This window comes from Acomys russatus, chromosome 11, assembly GCF_903995435.1.
Source record: "Acomys russatus chromosome 11, mAcoRus1.1, whole genome shotgun sequence".
NCBI classification, from domain to species: Eukaryota; Metazoa; Chordata; class Mammalia; order Rodentia; family Muridae; genus Acomys; species Acomys russatus.
In genome coordinates, this window is record NC_067147.1 from 36,241,739 (window position 1) to 36,258,555 (window position 16,817).

General features: G+C 42.1%; 1 protein-coding gene across 4 annotated transcripts in view; it reads left to right on the plus strand.

Annotated features, from left to right (window-relative positions):
- Lims1 (LIM zinc finger domain containing 1) overlaps positions 1-16,817 on the plus strand; it is a 101,507-nt gene that overhangs the window by 41,304 nt on the left and 43,386 nt on the right. Inside the window, exon 1 of one of the 4 annotated variants that reach the window (XM_051153069.1) lies at positions 13,379-13,627. The exons of 2 other annotated variants lie outside the window; for them this stretch is intronic. In XM_051153069.1, the coding sequence (XP_051009026.1) occupies positions 13,518-13,627 (110 nt within the window). In that variant the 5' untranslated portion in view covers positions 13,379-13,517. Of the gene's footprint in view, positions 1-13,378; positions 13,628-16,817 lie in introns of those variants that run through there. One more of the 4 variants, XM_051153070.1, reaches the window with a different exon arrangement.

The window sequence follows — 16,817 nt, forward strand, 5'->3', positions numbered from 1 at the left end:
GACCTCAGAATTTGTGTAATTCTCCAGGACTTCTGTCTCAGAGGTTAAGAGCACTTGTTGCTTTAGCAAAAGACCTGTGGTCAGTTCCCAACACCTACATGGTGGCTCACAAGTGTCTGTAACTTGAGTGCCAAAGACTCTAATGTCCTCTTCTAGCCTCTGCAGGCCGTAGTCATGCACATGGTGTATGTGCTTACCTGCAGGCAAACACGAAGACATACACAAACGGTTTTTTGTTTTTTGTTTTTTTGTTTTGTTTTTTTTTTTAAAGAAAAAAGCACTTGAAATAAAACAAGGGACAGAGAAGACTGGGAGGAGAGGAGGGAGAGGAGACTCCAGGTGGGTTGTAAAATTAATTAATTAACTAAAATCAAAGACATAGAACTTCGCAGAAAAATCCAAGAAAGAACATACATAGAAACATTTCTCTATAACATGGGAGGGAAGGAGGGAGAGAACACAAACAGGAGCAGGAATACGAGCCTGTGGAATGGGTGAGGCCAGAGCTTAGCATTTGGTATTCCCCTCTGTAAGTATATGCCTCAGTTTTTGAGAATGGGTCTTTCACTGAATCTGGAGTTTGCTGTTTCAACTAGACTATCTGGCCAGCACCCCACAAGCACTCATCTGTCTCCTAACTCCTTGACCTGTCCTGTCACACCCAGCTTTTACAATGACTACTAGGGATCCATACCAGATCTTTGTTGTTGTTTGTCCGTTTGTTTTTCGAGACAGGGTTTCTCTGTGTAACAAGCCCTGACTGTCCTGGCTCTGTAGTCCAGTCTGGCCTCCAACTCGGACTCTGCCTCTGCCTCTACCTCCGCCTCCCAAGTGATGGGATTAAAGGTGTACGACCACTGCCCAGCTCCATACGCAGATCGTAATGTTTGAACAGCAAGCACTTTTCCTACTGAGCTATCCTCCTAGCCTCATTTTCCTAGCACTTAATTTATTCATTACATTTCCTTATTTACTTACTTACTTACTTACTTATTGTGTATGGGCACATAAATGGCACAGCAAGTGTTTAGAGGTCAGAGAACAATTTTCAGCTCTCTCTTTCTAACATATGAATTCTGACATTAAGTATGCACCTTTTCCATGCTGAGCTATCTCACTTGCCTTTGATTTTCTTTTTTTATAAAGGCTTCTGTTAAATGGAACACTTAAAATGTTATTTTATTTATTTATTTTTTTGTAACTTTTTTTTAAGGTTTATTTATTTATTTTGTATACAGTGCTCTGCCTGCATGTACAGCTGCAGGCCAGAAGAGGGCATCAGATCTCATTATAGATGTCTGTGAGCTACTATGTGGTTGCTGGGAATTGAACTCAGGACCTCTGGAAGAGCAGACAGTGCTCTTTTTTTTTTTTTTTTTTTTTTTTTTTTTTTGGTTTTTCGAGACAGGGTTTCTCTGTGTAGCCTTGGGCATACTGGACTCACTTTGTAGACCAGGCTGGCCTCGAACTCACAGCGATCCGCCTGCCTCTGTCTCCTGAGTGCTGGGATTAAAGGCGTGCACCACCACGCCCGGCTGCAGACAGTGCTCTTAATCTCTGAGCCATCTAGTAAATGTTATTTCTTGTTAGTTGAAAAGCAGCAGATTCACAAACAGGCACTAGAGGGTACTGTTTTCTGGTGTTGAGCAGATTATGTGCTTGGCTATGTTTTCCTACCCATAAACACTTCCTCTACTACATTACTGAAAGAATTCTTTTGTATACTGTTTGTTTTTTTCTGCCCATAATGTAAAGAAATGCTCTTTTAATCTTCACCTATACAATTTTATTTTATTTTATGTGCATTGGTGTTTTGCCTGAATGTATGTCTGTATGAAGGTGTCAGATTTCCCTGGAACTTGAGTTCAGACAGTTGTTATAAGCTGCCATGTAGGTGCTGGGAATTGAACCTGGGTCCTCTGGAAGAGCAGCTAGTGTTCTTAACTGCTGAGCCTCTTTCCGGCCCAGCAGATTAGCTTCTAAGCAGTTCCTTAGGTATTATTTATTGTCAGTTTTGTTGTTATTGTTATTATCATACTAATTGGTATCTGTTCTGTGAAAGCCAGTATTCTGTAACTCTTAGGAATTTTGAACTCTTTTTTTTTTTTTTTTTTTTTTTAAATTTGAGTCTAGCCAGACACACACCTTTATTCCCACCACTCAGGAGACAGAGGTAGGCAGGGTTTCAGACTCTCAGGCTGCACAGTGAGACTTTGTTTCAAATAATAAATCAAACAGTGTTTCACTACATAGGCCCAGTGTAGTCTCAGATTTCTGATTCTCCGCCTGCTGAGTGTTGGAGTTACATGGGACCACTGCCACACTTTATTAAATGTATTTTAGATCAAGAGACTTGAGCAACTGTGTTCTTGTTTTGAAGCACAGTCTCACCAGGTGGCTCAGCTGGTCTCCCCACTGACCTTCACCTTTTACCTCAGCAGCATTCGTAGAGGTACGCCAATGTACAGATTGTCCTCCATAGGTAAGTAGCTGCCACAAGGCTCCTCCAGCTAGTCAGCCGGCCAGTGTACCAGTTCATGGGAAACTAAAATAGATACTTTACATTCCCCAAACACTAGTCTAAATTAAAGTAACCCACCCCCTCCCTAGGTGAAAGGCTTAGAAAGCTCTTTCTACTCAAAAGTAACTTTTTACCTTGGTTCAGTTTCTGTATTTCTAGTCACAATATGACTACCAAGTGAAGACATTTTGTTGAGAATTTATAGTTTTAAGAATTAGTACTTGGGGGGGCTGCAGAGATGGCTCAGAGGTTAAGAGCACTGTCTGCTCTTCCAAAGGTCTTGAGTTCAATTCCCAGCAACCACATGGTGGCTCACAACCATCTTTAATGTGATATGATGCCCTCTTCTGGTCTGCAGGTGTACGTGTAAGCAGAACACTGTATACATAATAAATAAATAAATAAATCTTTTAAAAAAGTAATATTTGGCTGGGTGTGGTGGCAGGTTACTGTGAGTTTGAGGCCAGCCTGGTCTACAAAGCAAGAACAGGACAGCCAAGGCTACACAGTGAACCCTGTCTCGAAAAAAACAAAAATAAAACCCCCCAACATTTATCTTAAATTATTTTATGATATATATACTATTTATTTATTTTTGCTTGCCACAGCTTTAATAGAATGGAAGTTACTGTTTTATGTGCTAGGAAGAATGTAAGCTTGATTAGTGTCATGTTTGGCAGGAGAAATTGAAGATGGGGTCTCTAGATACTTAGTATTCTGTCAGATAACATTGCAGTTAATTAACAAGTGTTTTAATTACAAATTTAAGATCTGTTAAAGAAAAAAAATCTGGTAGCTGGATGCACTTAAAATATTAATATCTAGCCTTTTTTCAAACATTTGCTAATCCCTGCCACAGAAACATGAAAACTGAAGTGAGACACCCCATGATTGGGGAAGAAAGGAAGCCAGACTGTCCTCTGAGACAAACTCCAAACTCAGTACAGGCGCAGAGGGCTGTAGTCACTATACAGAGTGAGTGCCTTTGATAGGTGTTAACAGATTAGACCATCGGGAAGGCTTCGCTGACGTCAGCACCTGAAGAGCAGACGTGCATGCCTGGAATCCCTGCAGGCAAGGGCCCGAGGCAGGGAAAGAAGCAAAGCAGAAAGCGATGGCGGTCATAGTCTACATTTTAAGAAATTACTAATACAAGACTTCTTTATGGGAAATCAACTACCTTGTCTGGCAGATTGTGTCTTTCTGAGCCAAGAGCCTTGTTTGTAAATTTCTGTGTATATGTGTGTTTGTAAATACGACTAAGAAAAAGTTTCACTGTACTAAATACCTTCTCATGTTTCTGTGAAGTACCTGAACCTGAGTTCCTCAGCAACTATTTCCTGTCTACATGCTGTTTGCCACACTCTAGGGAACACTGAGGGAGATGTCTCAGCAGTGAGCAGCATTTGGTGGGGCAAATGCAAGGGCAGTGTGCCTGAAGTTCAGGGAAACGTCACCTGGAGAGCTCCCACTGCCTCGATGAGAAGGCTTCACAAAATGGGAACAGCATGGAGCACAGCTCATAGAGAACAGCAGAGCCAAGGAGACAATGCCTGTGCTGATCTGGGCTACAGTGAGGGAGAAGCGATTAGTTGTTTGAAGAAGCAGGTGGATCTCTGAGTTCAAGGCCGGCTTTGTCTATATTGTGAATTTCAGACCAGAACTACATAGTGAGACCCTGGCTCAAAAAAAAAGGTACTAAATTTGGAGGAAAATGCTAAAGTAGTAATTATATGTAGAGAGCGTCTATATTCTTTCCATATTATTTACTTTTTAGTTTTGAAGTATATACGTGGGTCCTTATTTCCCTACTTAGTTATGCCTGAAAGCAAGGCTTTTCCGCTTTCCTTACTAGTCTTAGTGGTTTCCTTAATCTTTAGTGATTTTACATTGATTTTTTTTTTCTTTCTTCTCTTCTTTTGTTTGTTTTTTTAAGACAGGGGTTCCTCTCTGTAGCTCTGGCTGTTCTGGAACTCACTGTATAGACAGGTTGGCCTCAAAGTCACACAGATCTGCCTGCTTCTGCCTCCCAAGTGCTAAGGTTAAAGGCGTGCACCAACACTGCTCAGCTTCTTACAATAATTGAGCTCCTTATTGAGGTTTCCGTTTTATTAAGCATTGTTTGGAAACGTGTAGACCAGCGGATGATGGTGGTGTCTTCCGTGCTAGCCTTGCTGTGCCTAGCAAGCACGCCATGATACACCACAGCCCAAAATGTGTTTTAAACTCATTATGTAACAAATGGTGGCTCTCTCTGTGTTTCTACCCTGCAGTGATGACCTGAACATTAACAAAGCTGGTATCCCTTCACCTTCGAAAATTGTGTGCTTGTAATATCTGTAGGAGCCACATGGTGGCAGAAAGAGCACTTAAAAGCTGCACCCTTCATAGTCTAAGATATCTGTACTGGATATTTGCATCTGTTTATTGGTTTATTTCGGCTTTTGAGATAGGGTCTCACTCTGGTTCAGCCTCTCCTCGAATTCTGACAGCCTCTAGTCACAGCATTCCTAAGCAAGCTGTAGTGAAATGGTTTTCTTTTGTTGCTACCACATTGAAGAGATTACGTTCTTTAAAATTGAGTTCTTAATTTGAGAAAGGCAACATGGTGCTGTGGGTATAAGTAAGGCCTCTGAATGCCATTCAATTCTGGTACTGTCACATAGCAGTGTAGGCCTTATTTCTGCTTATATAAAAAAGGATGTCACTCAGGATTAAATCAAATACTATGTAAAAGATTAACATCGTGATCGTTGCCTTTAATATGACAGTTATATAAGCTAAGCACAGGGTGGGTTTTGTGTTGTTTACTGAGCTCCAGTAGAACAGAGGTCATTATAAAATAAGAGAACAGTGGAAAATAGGCCCTAAAGGCAGTTGTGGTGATTACATTCTGAAGATGATAATGGGGTGGGGGCGGAGGGTGGGGGTGGGAACAGTCAGCTGCCAGGAGTGGAGGATCAGGGTGTGACAGGAATGGAGGATCAGGGAAAGCCGGTAAGGGTTTGAAGTAGCCTTGTTCAAGATATGATTCAGCTAGAAGCACATAAAGGAACCACCCTGTAGGTATATGTGCTATTCTTGATTGTATGGATTTATTTTCAGTAACATGTTTCCCTGAAAAAGCACGAACCCTACTCCCTCCCCAACACACAAACACACACACACACACACACACACACACACACACAGACACACACACACTCTGAATGTCTTCTTCCTTCTGCCCCTATGGCTTATGCTGCTGTGAGAAGAACCTTTAAACTCTGTTATCTCCAAGTTTGTAATCCTTCCCACCCTGAATTCAAACTCTTTACCCCCTTTCCCCCACATGACATATAAATCATGTAGACACCTTTTTTCCACATAACATGTAAATCAGGTAAACTAGATTAAATAGGATTCTGAGTTCCCCAGTTTATCAGCAAGTTTATCAGGGATCATCAGCTTGTTATCCTTGAGGCAGCCCTCACTCCTCCACTTAGAATGCTCTCTCCTCTTTTTCTTTTTATTTTATTTTATTTTTGGTTTTTAGTTTTTGGATACAAGGTTTCTCTGTGTAGCCTTGACTGTCCTAGACTTACTTTGTAGACCAGGCTGGCCTCGAACTCACGGTGATCCACCTGCCTCTGCCTCCCGAATGCTGGGATTAAAGGCGGGCACTACCACCACCTGGCGCACTCTCCTCTTTTGAAAGAGACCTCCTTTTGAAATTTAACATGTCCTTGAATGTACTTTGTATGATCTTAGACAAGATATTTGTCACTATGTCAAGGTAACGTCCTCAGAGGCCTCATTAGGAAAAGCTATTAGGAAAATGTTTTAGTACAAACAAGAGATGACTCTTCAGCACTCTCATTGCCTGGACTTCATTACTCTGTTGCTCTCCTTGTTTCACATTCTTCTTCCTCTCTTAACAACATATTTAAGAGCAGATTCTGGTTTCAATTGATACTAACTCGGTATTCATCAGAGTTGGTCTCTGAGGTGGACACTTCCTTATAAGACCACATACTGCTGTCCTTCATGACAAAAAGAACAGATTCCTCAGCATTATTTAATGCCCATGCGGTTTGTAATCACATTTCTCCACTTGTCGTAAGAATGCCCTTCTATTGTTGGCTTGTTTAAACTGCTATGTATTTGCTTAATAATATATTTGATTGTTAAGACTAGGTCTCAAAAACAGATGCATGTATTAAAGGAAAGAGAACTCTAGGGATCAAACTCAGTCCCTCACACTTGCAAGGTATGTTTAACCTGCTGAGTCATCTCCATGCCCCCACTTTACCTTTTGAGACAGGGGCTGACTGTCCCTGCACTGTGTACCTAGGACGAGTCTTAAGTTCTGATCCCTCTGCTGCCACCTCCCCAGTGCTGGGCACCACCACACCCAGTTTATGTGACACCAGTGATAGAACCCACAATTTCATGCCTGCTAGGCAAGCAGTCTACGAACAGAGACGCATCCCCTGGCTAATCTTGTGAACTTTTAAAACTATTTATTAGTTCAAAGTAGGCTTTAAATGCTAGCCTTTCAGTGGGCAAGATCAGGTCTGTTTTGTTGCTACTTAGATAAAAGAATGTGGAGAAAAATGTTAACAATGCAGAGCCTGCTGCCTCCCTCTCTGCTCCTCCTAGTCTGTCACCTCAGCTTCTCCACTTTGCTTCCTGGTGCACCTCACACCCTTTTTTTCTGTTTTTCTCTTTTTGTTTTTTATGGTTTTTTGTTTGTTTGTTTGTTTGTTTGTTTGTTCTGTTTTGTTTTTTTGAGACAGGGTTTTTCTGTGTATCCTTGGCTCTCCTAGACTCACTTTGTAGACCAGGTTGGCCTCGAACTCACAGCGATCTGCCTGCCTCTGCCTCCCGAGTGCCACCACGCCCAGCTTCTTTTTCCTGTTTTTATCACTACTATCCTGGCTTTAGTTGCTGTCCCTATCCTACTGCTTCCTGTCTTACTGTCACTGCCTGAGTCCCCATACCCTGCCCCTGTTCACAGGAGAGGGGCCCTCCGCCTACATTGAAGTTGTCAGTCCTACTTAAAACAGCAGCTTTGGGATGGGGAAAGGGCTCAGTGAGTAAAGCATTTATTTGAGGCTTATGCGTGAGAACTGCGATTCAGATTCCCAGCACCTCTGTAAATGCCTCCGTGTCATTCCGGCAGTCAGGTGGTAGAAACAGTATCCTGTGAGCCATCTGGTTAGCTGGCAAGCTCTGGGTGCCAGTGAAAGACCCTGCCTCAGTGTAAAAGGAACACAGTCAGTGTGAAACTCCGGCCTCCACATGCATCTGCATACACATGTGATCCTACACACATGAGAATACTCATGCATGAATACTACATATAGAAATGCCAAAAACAAAGCAGCCAGCAGCTTCATGTCACTCGTAGAATTAAGGACACTGAAACATGTTACTTTTTGTCTGTCTGATGTCATCATACCTCTGAGTTTCTCCCTAGCCACATAGTTGAGTCCCATATCTCAGGGCTTCTCAGGGTTAAAGTCATCACAACCAGTGCCACTAACTTGGGAAAGTCCCTACTCTCCTGTCCTCCACACTCTCACATTCTCTTAACACTCCACTCTTCTGTAACTTGAAGTGTTTGTATGTGCAGGGTTATTTATGTGACCACATGCTCAATAGCAGCGTCCCCTTAGCCTGTAGGTGAGACCAGAGCCCAACCTGTGATGGTGTGAGCGCTGGACAGGCACAGTGTGTTGTTTTCTGTGTTCTTCATAGAATATTTCTATCTCTTTAGCCCTACCTCACAAGAGCCTTGTCTGAATCCTTGTTACTTGCATGATGACAGGCTTCTACATGTGGCTTCTGGATTTTCCATATCAACCTGAAAGCTGAGGTCTTGGTTTAGATAGTCCATGATTCTGCTAATCTCTCTCTCTCTCTCTCTCTCTCTCTGGAGGGGAAGTATGTATATGTGTGTGTATATACACACATCTCTATATAATCTTTTCATGTGAAATGAAATCTCACAGTGCCTGCTATGAGTGCTGGGAATTGCACTTAGGTCTATAAGAGCAGCAGGTACTCTTAACTGCTGAGCCATAGCTCTAACCCTAGTATATAATTTTTTTTTAAGTAATTATATCTTTAAGCCTAAAAATCCTTTCTCAAATTTCTGTCAGCAAAATGAACTTGTATATGAGGCATGGAAAAGGTAGCAAGCCGCGGCCTGGCGTGGTGCTGCACGCTGTTATCCTACCACGTGGGAGCCAAAGGCAGGTGGATCTTTGTGTATTTAATGCCAGCCTACTCCACATGGTAAGATCCAGGCCAGCCAGAGCTACATAGTAAGACCCTGTCTCAAAAAAAGTAAAGGCTGTGTACAAAAGGAATAAAGCTGATGTCTGAGATGAGGAAATAAAACGTCAACATTGTTGCCTTTAAGATTATAATTGGGATCATTCCTGGGGAGAGCAGGATCATGAGGACAGAAGGCATACAGACAAAAGAGAAACTGTGGCTGGGGGCATCTCTGTGACAAACTGGAGACCTAAGTCAGAATAGGCCTCTGGGAGGATATGAGGGGACAATAGCTAAGCCTCCTAGTAATAGGGGCCATGGAGACTGAAGAGGACACCCTCTAACTAGACAAGACTCCACCCACCCACAAAAACTTGGAGTCAGAAATATGTCTCTTAAAATCAACAACATAATGTCATTTACATTACTAAATAATCTCAAGTGGTGCAAGGTCTCTTGGTGAATTCTCAAATAATTCATAATAAAATTCTAGGTAATCAAGCCAATTACACATTATTATTATTATTATTATTATTATTATTATTATTATTATTATTATTATTATTATTCATTGTTGTCGTTGGAAACAGCTCTAGTTGTCTTGGAACTTGCTAGGAAGACCAGGGTGGCTTTGAACTCACAAAACTCTGGCTGTCTCAACCTTTTAAGTACTAGACTTAAAAGCACATGCTGCTCAGCCAGACCCAATAACAAACTTTAAAGTTGTGTTCATTCGTATGTAAATGTGTGGTAGGCGTTGCAGGTATAGAATTCAGGTGGGTTCACCAGACCAGTGTGGCAAGCGCCTTTACCCACTGAGCCATGCCCTCCAATCTCAGATTTTTTTTTAAAGGGACCAAGTGCACAAAATGGGTTGCGTGGAAAGGTTCTTGAGAGAACAGGTGATATTAAGATGATAGTTTTACTACTTATTGCTATAAGAGTACATAGGAAGTAATTTTGTTATGGTGACAACAGGCTGGGGTTAAAAGGAATGCTGGAGTTAAAATGGTGAGGTTTAGAACACATATAAGAAATAAAGGGGCTTCTTAGCTGGATAAGAGCTAGCCAAGCTGACCAGGTAAAGGGAAGACAAGGCTCTTGGGGAAAACAGCCAGTGCTGGGCTGGCAAGTTGGATCGTGCTTGCACAGAAGTCACCCCTCTCACTGAGGAACGAGTGTGAGATACCACAGTTCTCTCATATATCGTTACTCCTAATGCAGCTTCCTGTGCTTGTCCAAGATGCAGTGGGCTGAGTAGGAGCTAGCCCTGCAAGAACCCTTCTTCTAGACATACAGGCTGCAGCCACAGAAACCAGGAAGTGAGAGGAATAATCGTCCTAGGAACTGCCTGGAGTCCAGAATGCTAGGAGCCGAGGAGCCAGGGGCAGGCTCTGCTGGCACCAGTCAGCACACCTCATTCTCTTTGTTTATACTGTTATAAAGCAGTGGAGCCATGGGGAGGTTTTTAAGAAGGGTCAATAAGTAATCGACCTGCACTTAAAAAGATCAGGTTGAATAGATCAGAAGATTGGTGGCTGACAGAAATTTAGAACAGACAAGAGGAACTTTTCCCAAATAGTATGTAGCCCACTGCTGAGCAGTGAGTTGGAGGCGTTCAGAAAAGGGAGAAACAAACATGCAGGGAAGACCTGAAGAACTGTCTGTGGGGTTTAAAATGTCAGTTTTGTAATGCTGTTGTAAAATGTAGTACTCAAATGCAAACTCTGACCAGATTCCCCGAAGATGCCTGACTCCCAGAAGATGGAAAACCATTGCGTAGTTGTTAGCCTGAGAGCACAAAGATCTTGCACAGCACTTTGTAGAACTTTGTATTTAATCATTTCTGTGAGGATTTTCAAATTACAGAAGAAATTGTCAGCTTTGATGGCTGATACTGAATTAGAGCAGATTGCTATTTCATGGCAGATTCAACAAGAGATTAGTAAGCTAGAACAGGGTGGTGTGGAAAGTTACGATGAGGCTGGTGCAACAAGTGCTGCGCAGGAGCAGACGCAGGCCGGGACACTCCGGCCGCCGCAGCAGCTGGCGCAGCCCATTGTTCCTTGTCACACTAGGAATAGGAGAGAGCTTTATGAAGTGATCACTACTACAAGTGTCCAAGGAGAGGCAACATCTCCAGTTACAAATATTAGACAGTGGTGAGGCCACGTGAAAAATGAGGGTACGAGTCCTGCACTGGGTACAAGGCTGCACTGGCAGCCAAAATCTTAAGAATACAGAAATAGAAACGTTTCTCTTTAGAGTCGTGTGAGGAAAAGCACTTGTTTAAGCCTCTCATACTATAAAATATATGCAAATGATTGCTTGAAATTAAAGATCTTTGAACTGTATCTGAACAGAAAACTTAGGCACAGTTGGTAAGTTTTTTTTTTCCTATGGGAAAGTGTATTTGAAGGGGAAGAAAGGAACTGGGGTCTGGAGATATGTCGCTCAGGTCTGAGGGCCGGGGTTGGTAAAACGCTTGCTTAGCGTGCAAGAGTACTCAGCGTCTTAAAAAGCAGGCAACTAGGAGTAGTTGATGCACACTTGTAATCCCAGCACTTGAGGGTGGAGATGGGGAGGTAAGGCATTCAGAGACATCTTTGGCTACCTAGGGAGTTCAGGGCTAGCCTGAGATAGATGAGTCCTTGTCTCAAATACTAAAATGGGGGCTGGGCAGAGTAGTACACATCTTTAATTCCTGTATTTTAGAGGCAGAGGCAGGCAGGTCTCTGAGTTTGAAGCAAGCCTGGTCTATGTAGCAAGTTCCAAGTCAGTAAAGCCAGCTTGTAAAACTGTCTCCAGAAACAACACAACAACAACAACAACATTTTTTTTTAAAGATCCAGAATCTGCTGTGCTCTACTGTACTATGTCACTCTCCTGTGCACTGGGCTGGGTATGCGTTCCCATCTGGTAGTGGTGTAGGGCCAATTCTGGTTGCTGGCTGAATGCTAGTCGATAGTATATTTTGCCGAAGTTTGTGAAATGTTTTTTCAAAGCTGTGGAGTCCCTGTTGGTGCCTGTGTGTTCTTACCTAGCACTTTTTACAGTGTGTCAGCCTCAATATTCATCTGCAGGGGTGAAGGAGAAAAGTAAAGCAACCCCCCTTTCTCTCCCTCCCTCCGTCCCTCCCTCTGTCCCTCCCTCCCTCCATCATCTGCTTCATGAAGACAGTTGTTTAAAGAACCTTCAGCAGAGGTTCAGGATTTAATTTTACTCTTTGTAGCAGTTTCATTGTAGCATGAACATTGATTTACTAACATTCCTACTTGTCAGCCCAGCCATTGAAAAGTCAGAGGGCGCCAGTTGTCATAGCTTGGTACAGGCCTTGGAACTACTTTTTTGGTTGTTGTTGTTACTGCTGTCACAGCCTTTTAACCACAGACTCTTGTACAGGATCCATCCCACACAGTTCTCTGTTTCCTGTGTAAGTAACTCAGTAGTCACCATGCTGTTTCCTTGTCCGCAAGTTGCATCAGTAAAACAATAACAGCAGCAGCCAACCCACCTCTTTTGAAAGTAAAGCTAGCGGTCCCATTGTGCTGTAGCAGCCCATCTTTCCTCTTTTGGGGTAGTGCTGGTATTGAGCCCAAGACCTTGCACACGCTAACGATGCACTCACCAGTGAACCTCACTCTCCATCCCTTTCCCTGTATTCTTGTTGAGAGAACTCTAGAAGGAAGAGAATGGTACAAATTGCCCAAAGAGAAGTTACTAGAACCATGAAGCAAGCCTTTGGCCAAGAACTAGCCAGCAGCCGATATGTGTGCTGTGGTGTACATCCTGAAGGGGACTTACTTGGCCTTGTGGGTGGCGCCCTGCTTGCTGTACTGTTCACATTATTGGAGCAGGTGACACAGCATTTCCCATGTCCTCTGTGAGCCGGAGCCCCTTCACCTTTTCTCCATGATCAACTACATAGATAAATATTGGCATTTGTAGGCTGACAACCCGAGATAAGTGTTACCCAGCAGAGGTGACTGGGTAAGTTGGGGTTATTCAGAAAGAGTTGGCACAGAATCAGAAAATCAGCTAACAGAATTTAGCAGAAGAAATGCTCTTCCCCCATTTATCTTTTTTTTTTTTTTTAAGTACTATTTATTAGGGAAGGGATGGCCCAGGCACCCCGTTCTCTTAAGGAGGATTTAGATTTAGAGTGCTGAGAGAGGAAGGAATTGGGCTGCTTCCTTTGGAATTCTGCCTTTTTTTTTTTTTTTTTTTTTTTTTTTGAGAGAAAATGTCCCTAAGAGCTCCTGATGACCAGGCACTTCTGTATACTGACAGCTGTCTGTGAAATGTTAATGGATTTCCTGGCAAATAAAATAGGGCAGGACCCTTCTTTAAGCATTACTTTGCTGAGATTTTTTTCTCCAACTCTAATTTGGAAGACTCTTGGAGAGATTTTATAAAGGACTTGCTGTCTCTGTTCATAAGAAATTTGCTTATTGGTGACCCCCACGTGGGCCATGTGGGTCACTGACCCCCCCTCCCCTAGGTACAGGGCCTAGAGATAAGGCAAGTCATGTCTTGCTGGGGAGGGTGTGTCCCAAAGAGAAACAGGAAGCTGTGTTTCAGCCGACTAGCCTACCCTGCTTTGCCTGGAGCTTTCTAACCCAGAGTCAGGTGTGCTGAAGTCCTTCCGCAGAGGACACTGCCTTTCTGAGCTGGCAACACTCGCCTAGCATAAGCGCTCCAAAGTATCCTTAATTGCTGTGCAGAGCAAACCATGACTGCATTACAACTTAAGGAGCTTTCACAGTCCGGCCTTTACAGGAGAAGGCGAGAGCGTCCTGATAGTCTGAGAGTGAGTGGGCTCCCTGAGGAAGCTGAGCTGAGGTGAGTGCAGAGTCAGGGTTGGCTAAGGGTCAAGGTTCCTGAGGATTGTAGCAGGGATTCGAAGCCTAGTGGATGCAGTGTTCTTTGGGTAGGAGCGTCTTTGTGGCACGCTCTTCCCAAGCACTCTCACTGGCTCATCTCCTCACCTGGGCGGCTGCTGCATCTTACATGCGGCTCCAGAGTAGCTTTTCAGCTGGAAGGAATTGATTTTCCCTATGGGTTAGAAGTAGCTGTTTGGGTATAGCAGAGCAGATTTCTGTGAGAAATCTGACTTTGAGTGTGTGGCAGGTAGTTGTGGTGCTCAGGGTGGGGGCTGGGAGGGTTCTTGGGATTCTTTATGAAGTGACCTAACAAGGGAATGCTGTGGAACCACTTAATGTAATTTAGCAGTGAAGGGCATCGAACATCTGGAGACCAAGTTCACAAAAGATTAGTTGTTTGGGATTTCAAAGTTAATGTATTTAAAACCAGCCTAATATTGTCTGTTTCTTTGCTGTAACTGCCAAAATGTTCTTTTAGATTTGATGTTCTGAAAGTCCTTATAGCATTAAGCCCCTGTGTTACTATGAAAGAGGATTTGGATTTTCTTTCTTTTGGGGGTGAGGGACAGGAAGTGTTCCTGTATTCCTGCTGACAGAAAGCTGCGATAAAAAGAAGCATTTGGAAAAATACTTTTGCTATATCTAGCTTTAGTTTGTTGTAATCTCTCCCTGTGAGAGGGGCAGTTCAACCCAGACCTTCACACATGCTAGATAAGGTCTCCCAACCTGTGAGCCGTACCAGGAGTCCAGATTTGTACACTCAGAATTCAAGAATGAAGTTAGCAAAAAACAGTTTTAAATTCACATTGAGGATTTTTAGGATTTTCTGTTTTAGAAACTTAAGATGGGCAAAATATTTTAAACTAACCCTCTTATACTTATTTTCAGATTTAAAGTGCCCATGAATAAAATTGCTTACATGTTACTTGCTACCTAAGAGATAGTTTATTTATACAGTTACAGTGATCTTCAGAACAGTTCGATTTTTAGCAACTAGAATTTAAATGAAAAAAATAATTGTTAAATGCTGTTTGTCCCAATGAATTAAAGAAAGCTGTTTTTTCTGCCGGTTCTGGTGATGTAGTTCCTCAGGGCTAACAACAGTGGTTTATGTTTCTGCTCTTGTTGACTTCGAATACTAAGAGAATCACTTCCCGTGTTTACGGTGCAGGAGAAACAGAAAAAGATAATTTTCAGTTTTCCCATGGACTTTTAAATCAGTTTAGAGAGATGGGATTTTCCCTCCAGCTGTATTTTAGTGTTAATATGGCTTTCCTGGCTAAGAAGAATCAGGAGAATGATGAATTTGAAGTGAGGTGCCCCAAGTTTCAGTACCTCGGATCTTCTAAATGTGGATGAACATAACTAGCAACGGTGTATATCATTTACCATCATGAAAGTCGGAAGAGCCGTCTCTGTGAGGCGAGCATTGTTGGGAATAGTACAGACCATTGACAGTGTCGGGAGCTTAAGACATCATTTATCTGATTTTAATTGAGTGCCTACTGTGTGCCAAGTAAAGGTTCAGGGACAAATAAGACATAGCCTTTTCATCTCGGGAATGCGTTCTGGCATAGGATCAAGATATTTTCCCTCCGAGCAGTTTTTGTTTGAATACATAAAATACCAAGTATCTTACATGTTACCTCACTATTGTACAAAGCCTATTTGTACTTTTAACTTTCTGCTACCATCTCCTTTTCTGGCATGTATGTGCACTCTAACAGAAGATCTGTCAAGGACTAGAAAGGGCAAAGACCACTGCCAGGAAACAGTCTTCTTTCATTTTAAATTAAATACTGCTCTAAAAGTCAAAGTACAATTTTTATTTATTTATTTTACTAGTTAGTTATTTTTGGTTTTTGAGACAGGGTTTCTCTGTGTGTAGTCCTGGCTGTCCTACAACTCCCTTTGTAGACCAGACTGGCCTGGAACTCACAGAGAGCCGCCTGCCTCTGCCTCCCGAGTGCTGGGATTAAAGGCGTGTGCCACCACTGCCCGGCCCCAAAATAGAAAAATTTTAAGGATTCTATAACACATATGAAAATAATTCTAGCTTTAAACTAGAAATTATTTATAAAGAAGACACATGTAAAGGGTGACATAACATTTGGCTTCATTGGTATTTGTTTTTAATGTGTTAAATACAACCTGAAAGCTCCTTTTTGTTTTATTGTATTGTGTGTGTGTTTTTTCATTTTTGTTGTTGTTGTAGTTTGTTTTCATTTTGAGAGAGAGAGAGAGAGAGAGAGAGAGAGAGAGAGAGAGAGAGAGAGAGAGAGAGAGAGAATATGAATATCACTATGTACCCTTGGCTGGCTTGGAATTTACTTAGTAGACCAGGTTGGCCTAGAATTGATCTGCTTGCCTCTGTATCCTGAGTGCTGGGGTTGAAGGTGTGTACCACCATGCCCACAACCTGAAAGTTATCTCATTCCTACTTTGTACTTGTAATGTTCCTAACTGTATTTGAGGGCTATGGACATTCAGGAAGCATAGGAATTATTCTGAATTTGAGAGTATTGACGTCTTTTTCCCAGAAAAAAAAAAAAAATTTGTCCCCAAATTGCATTTACAATGTATATATGATTTTTAAAAGCTATTCTTTGCTCTACATTATTTTTCCACCCAAACTGCCCTTTTATGTTTGCTTTCAGGAAACCCAGATGACAAATATATCCAAGCAATTCCCTTTAAAATATTCAAAGTCACATTTGCTTTCCCTCAAATATAAGAAATGAGTGAATAATTGGTTTAGAGACAAATAAAAATTCAACACTTTGGTACCTATTCTAAAACATTTTGATGGGTTAGTGAACTATGACCCTCAGGCCAAATCTGACCTACTGCCTAATTTTATAAGCCCTAGAAACCTAGAGGTATTTTATATTTTTAAATGACTAAAACGTTAGTAAAAAGAATATTTCACTATAGAAACCAAATAAATAATAGAGTCATGGACAAAAAAAAAAAAAAAAAAAAAAAATATTTCTTCAGCCAGGCAGTGGTGGCGCACACCTTTCATCACAGCACTTGGGAGGCAGAGGCAAGCAGACCTCTGTGAGTTGAGGCCATCTTGTCTGGTGGAGCGAGTTATTCTTTGTGTAAAAATTATATGAAATTCATCTGCCAGTAAATGAACATAAAAT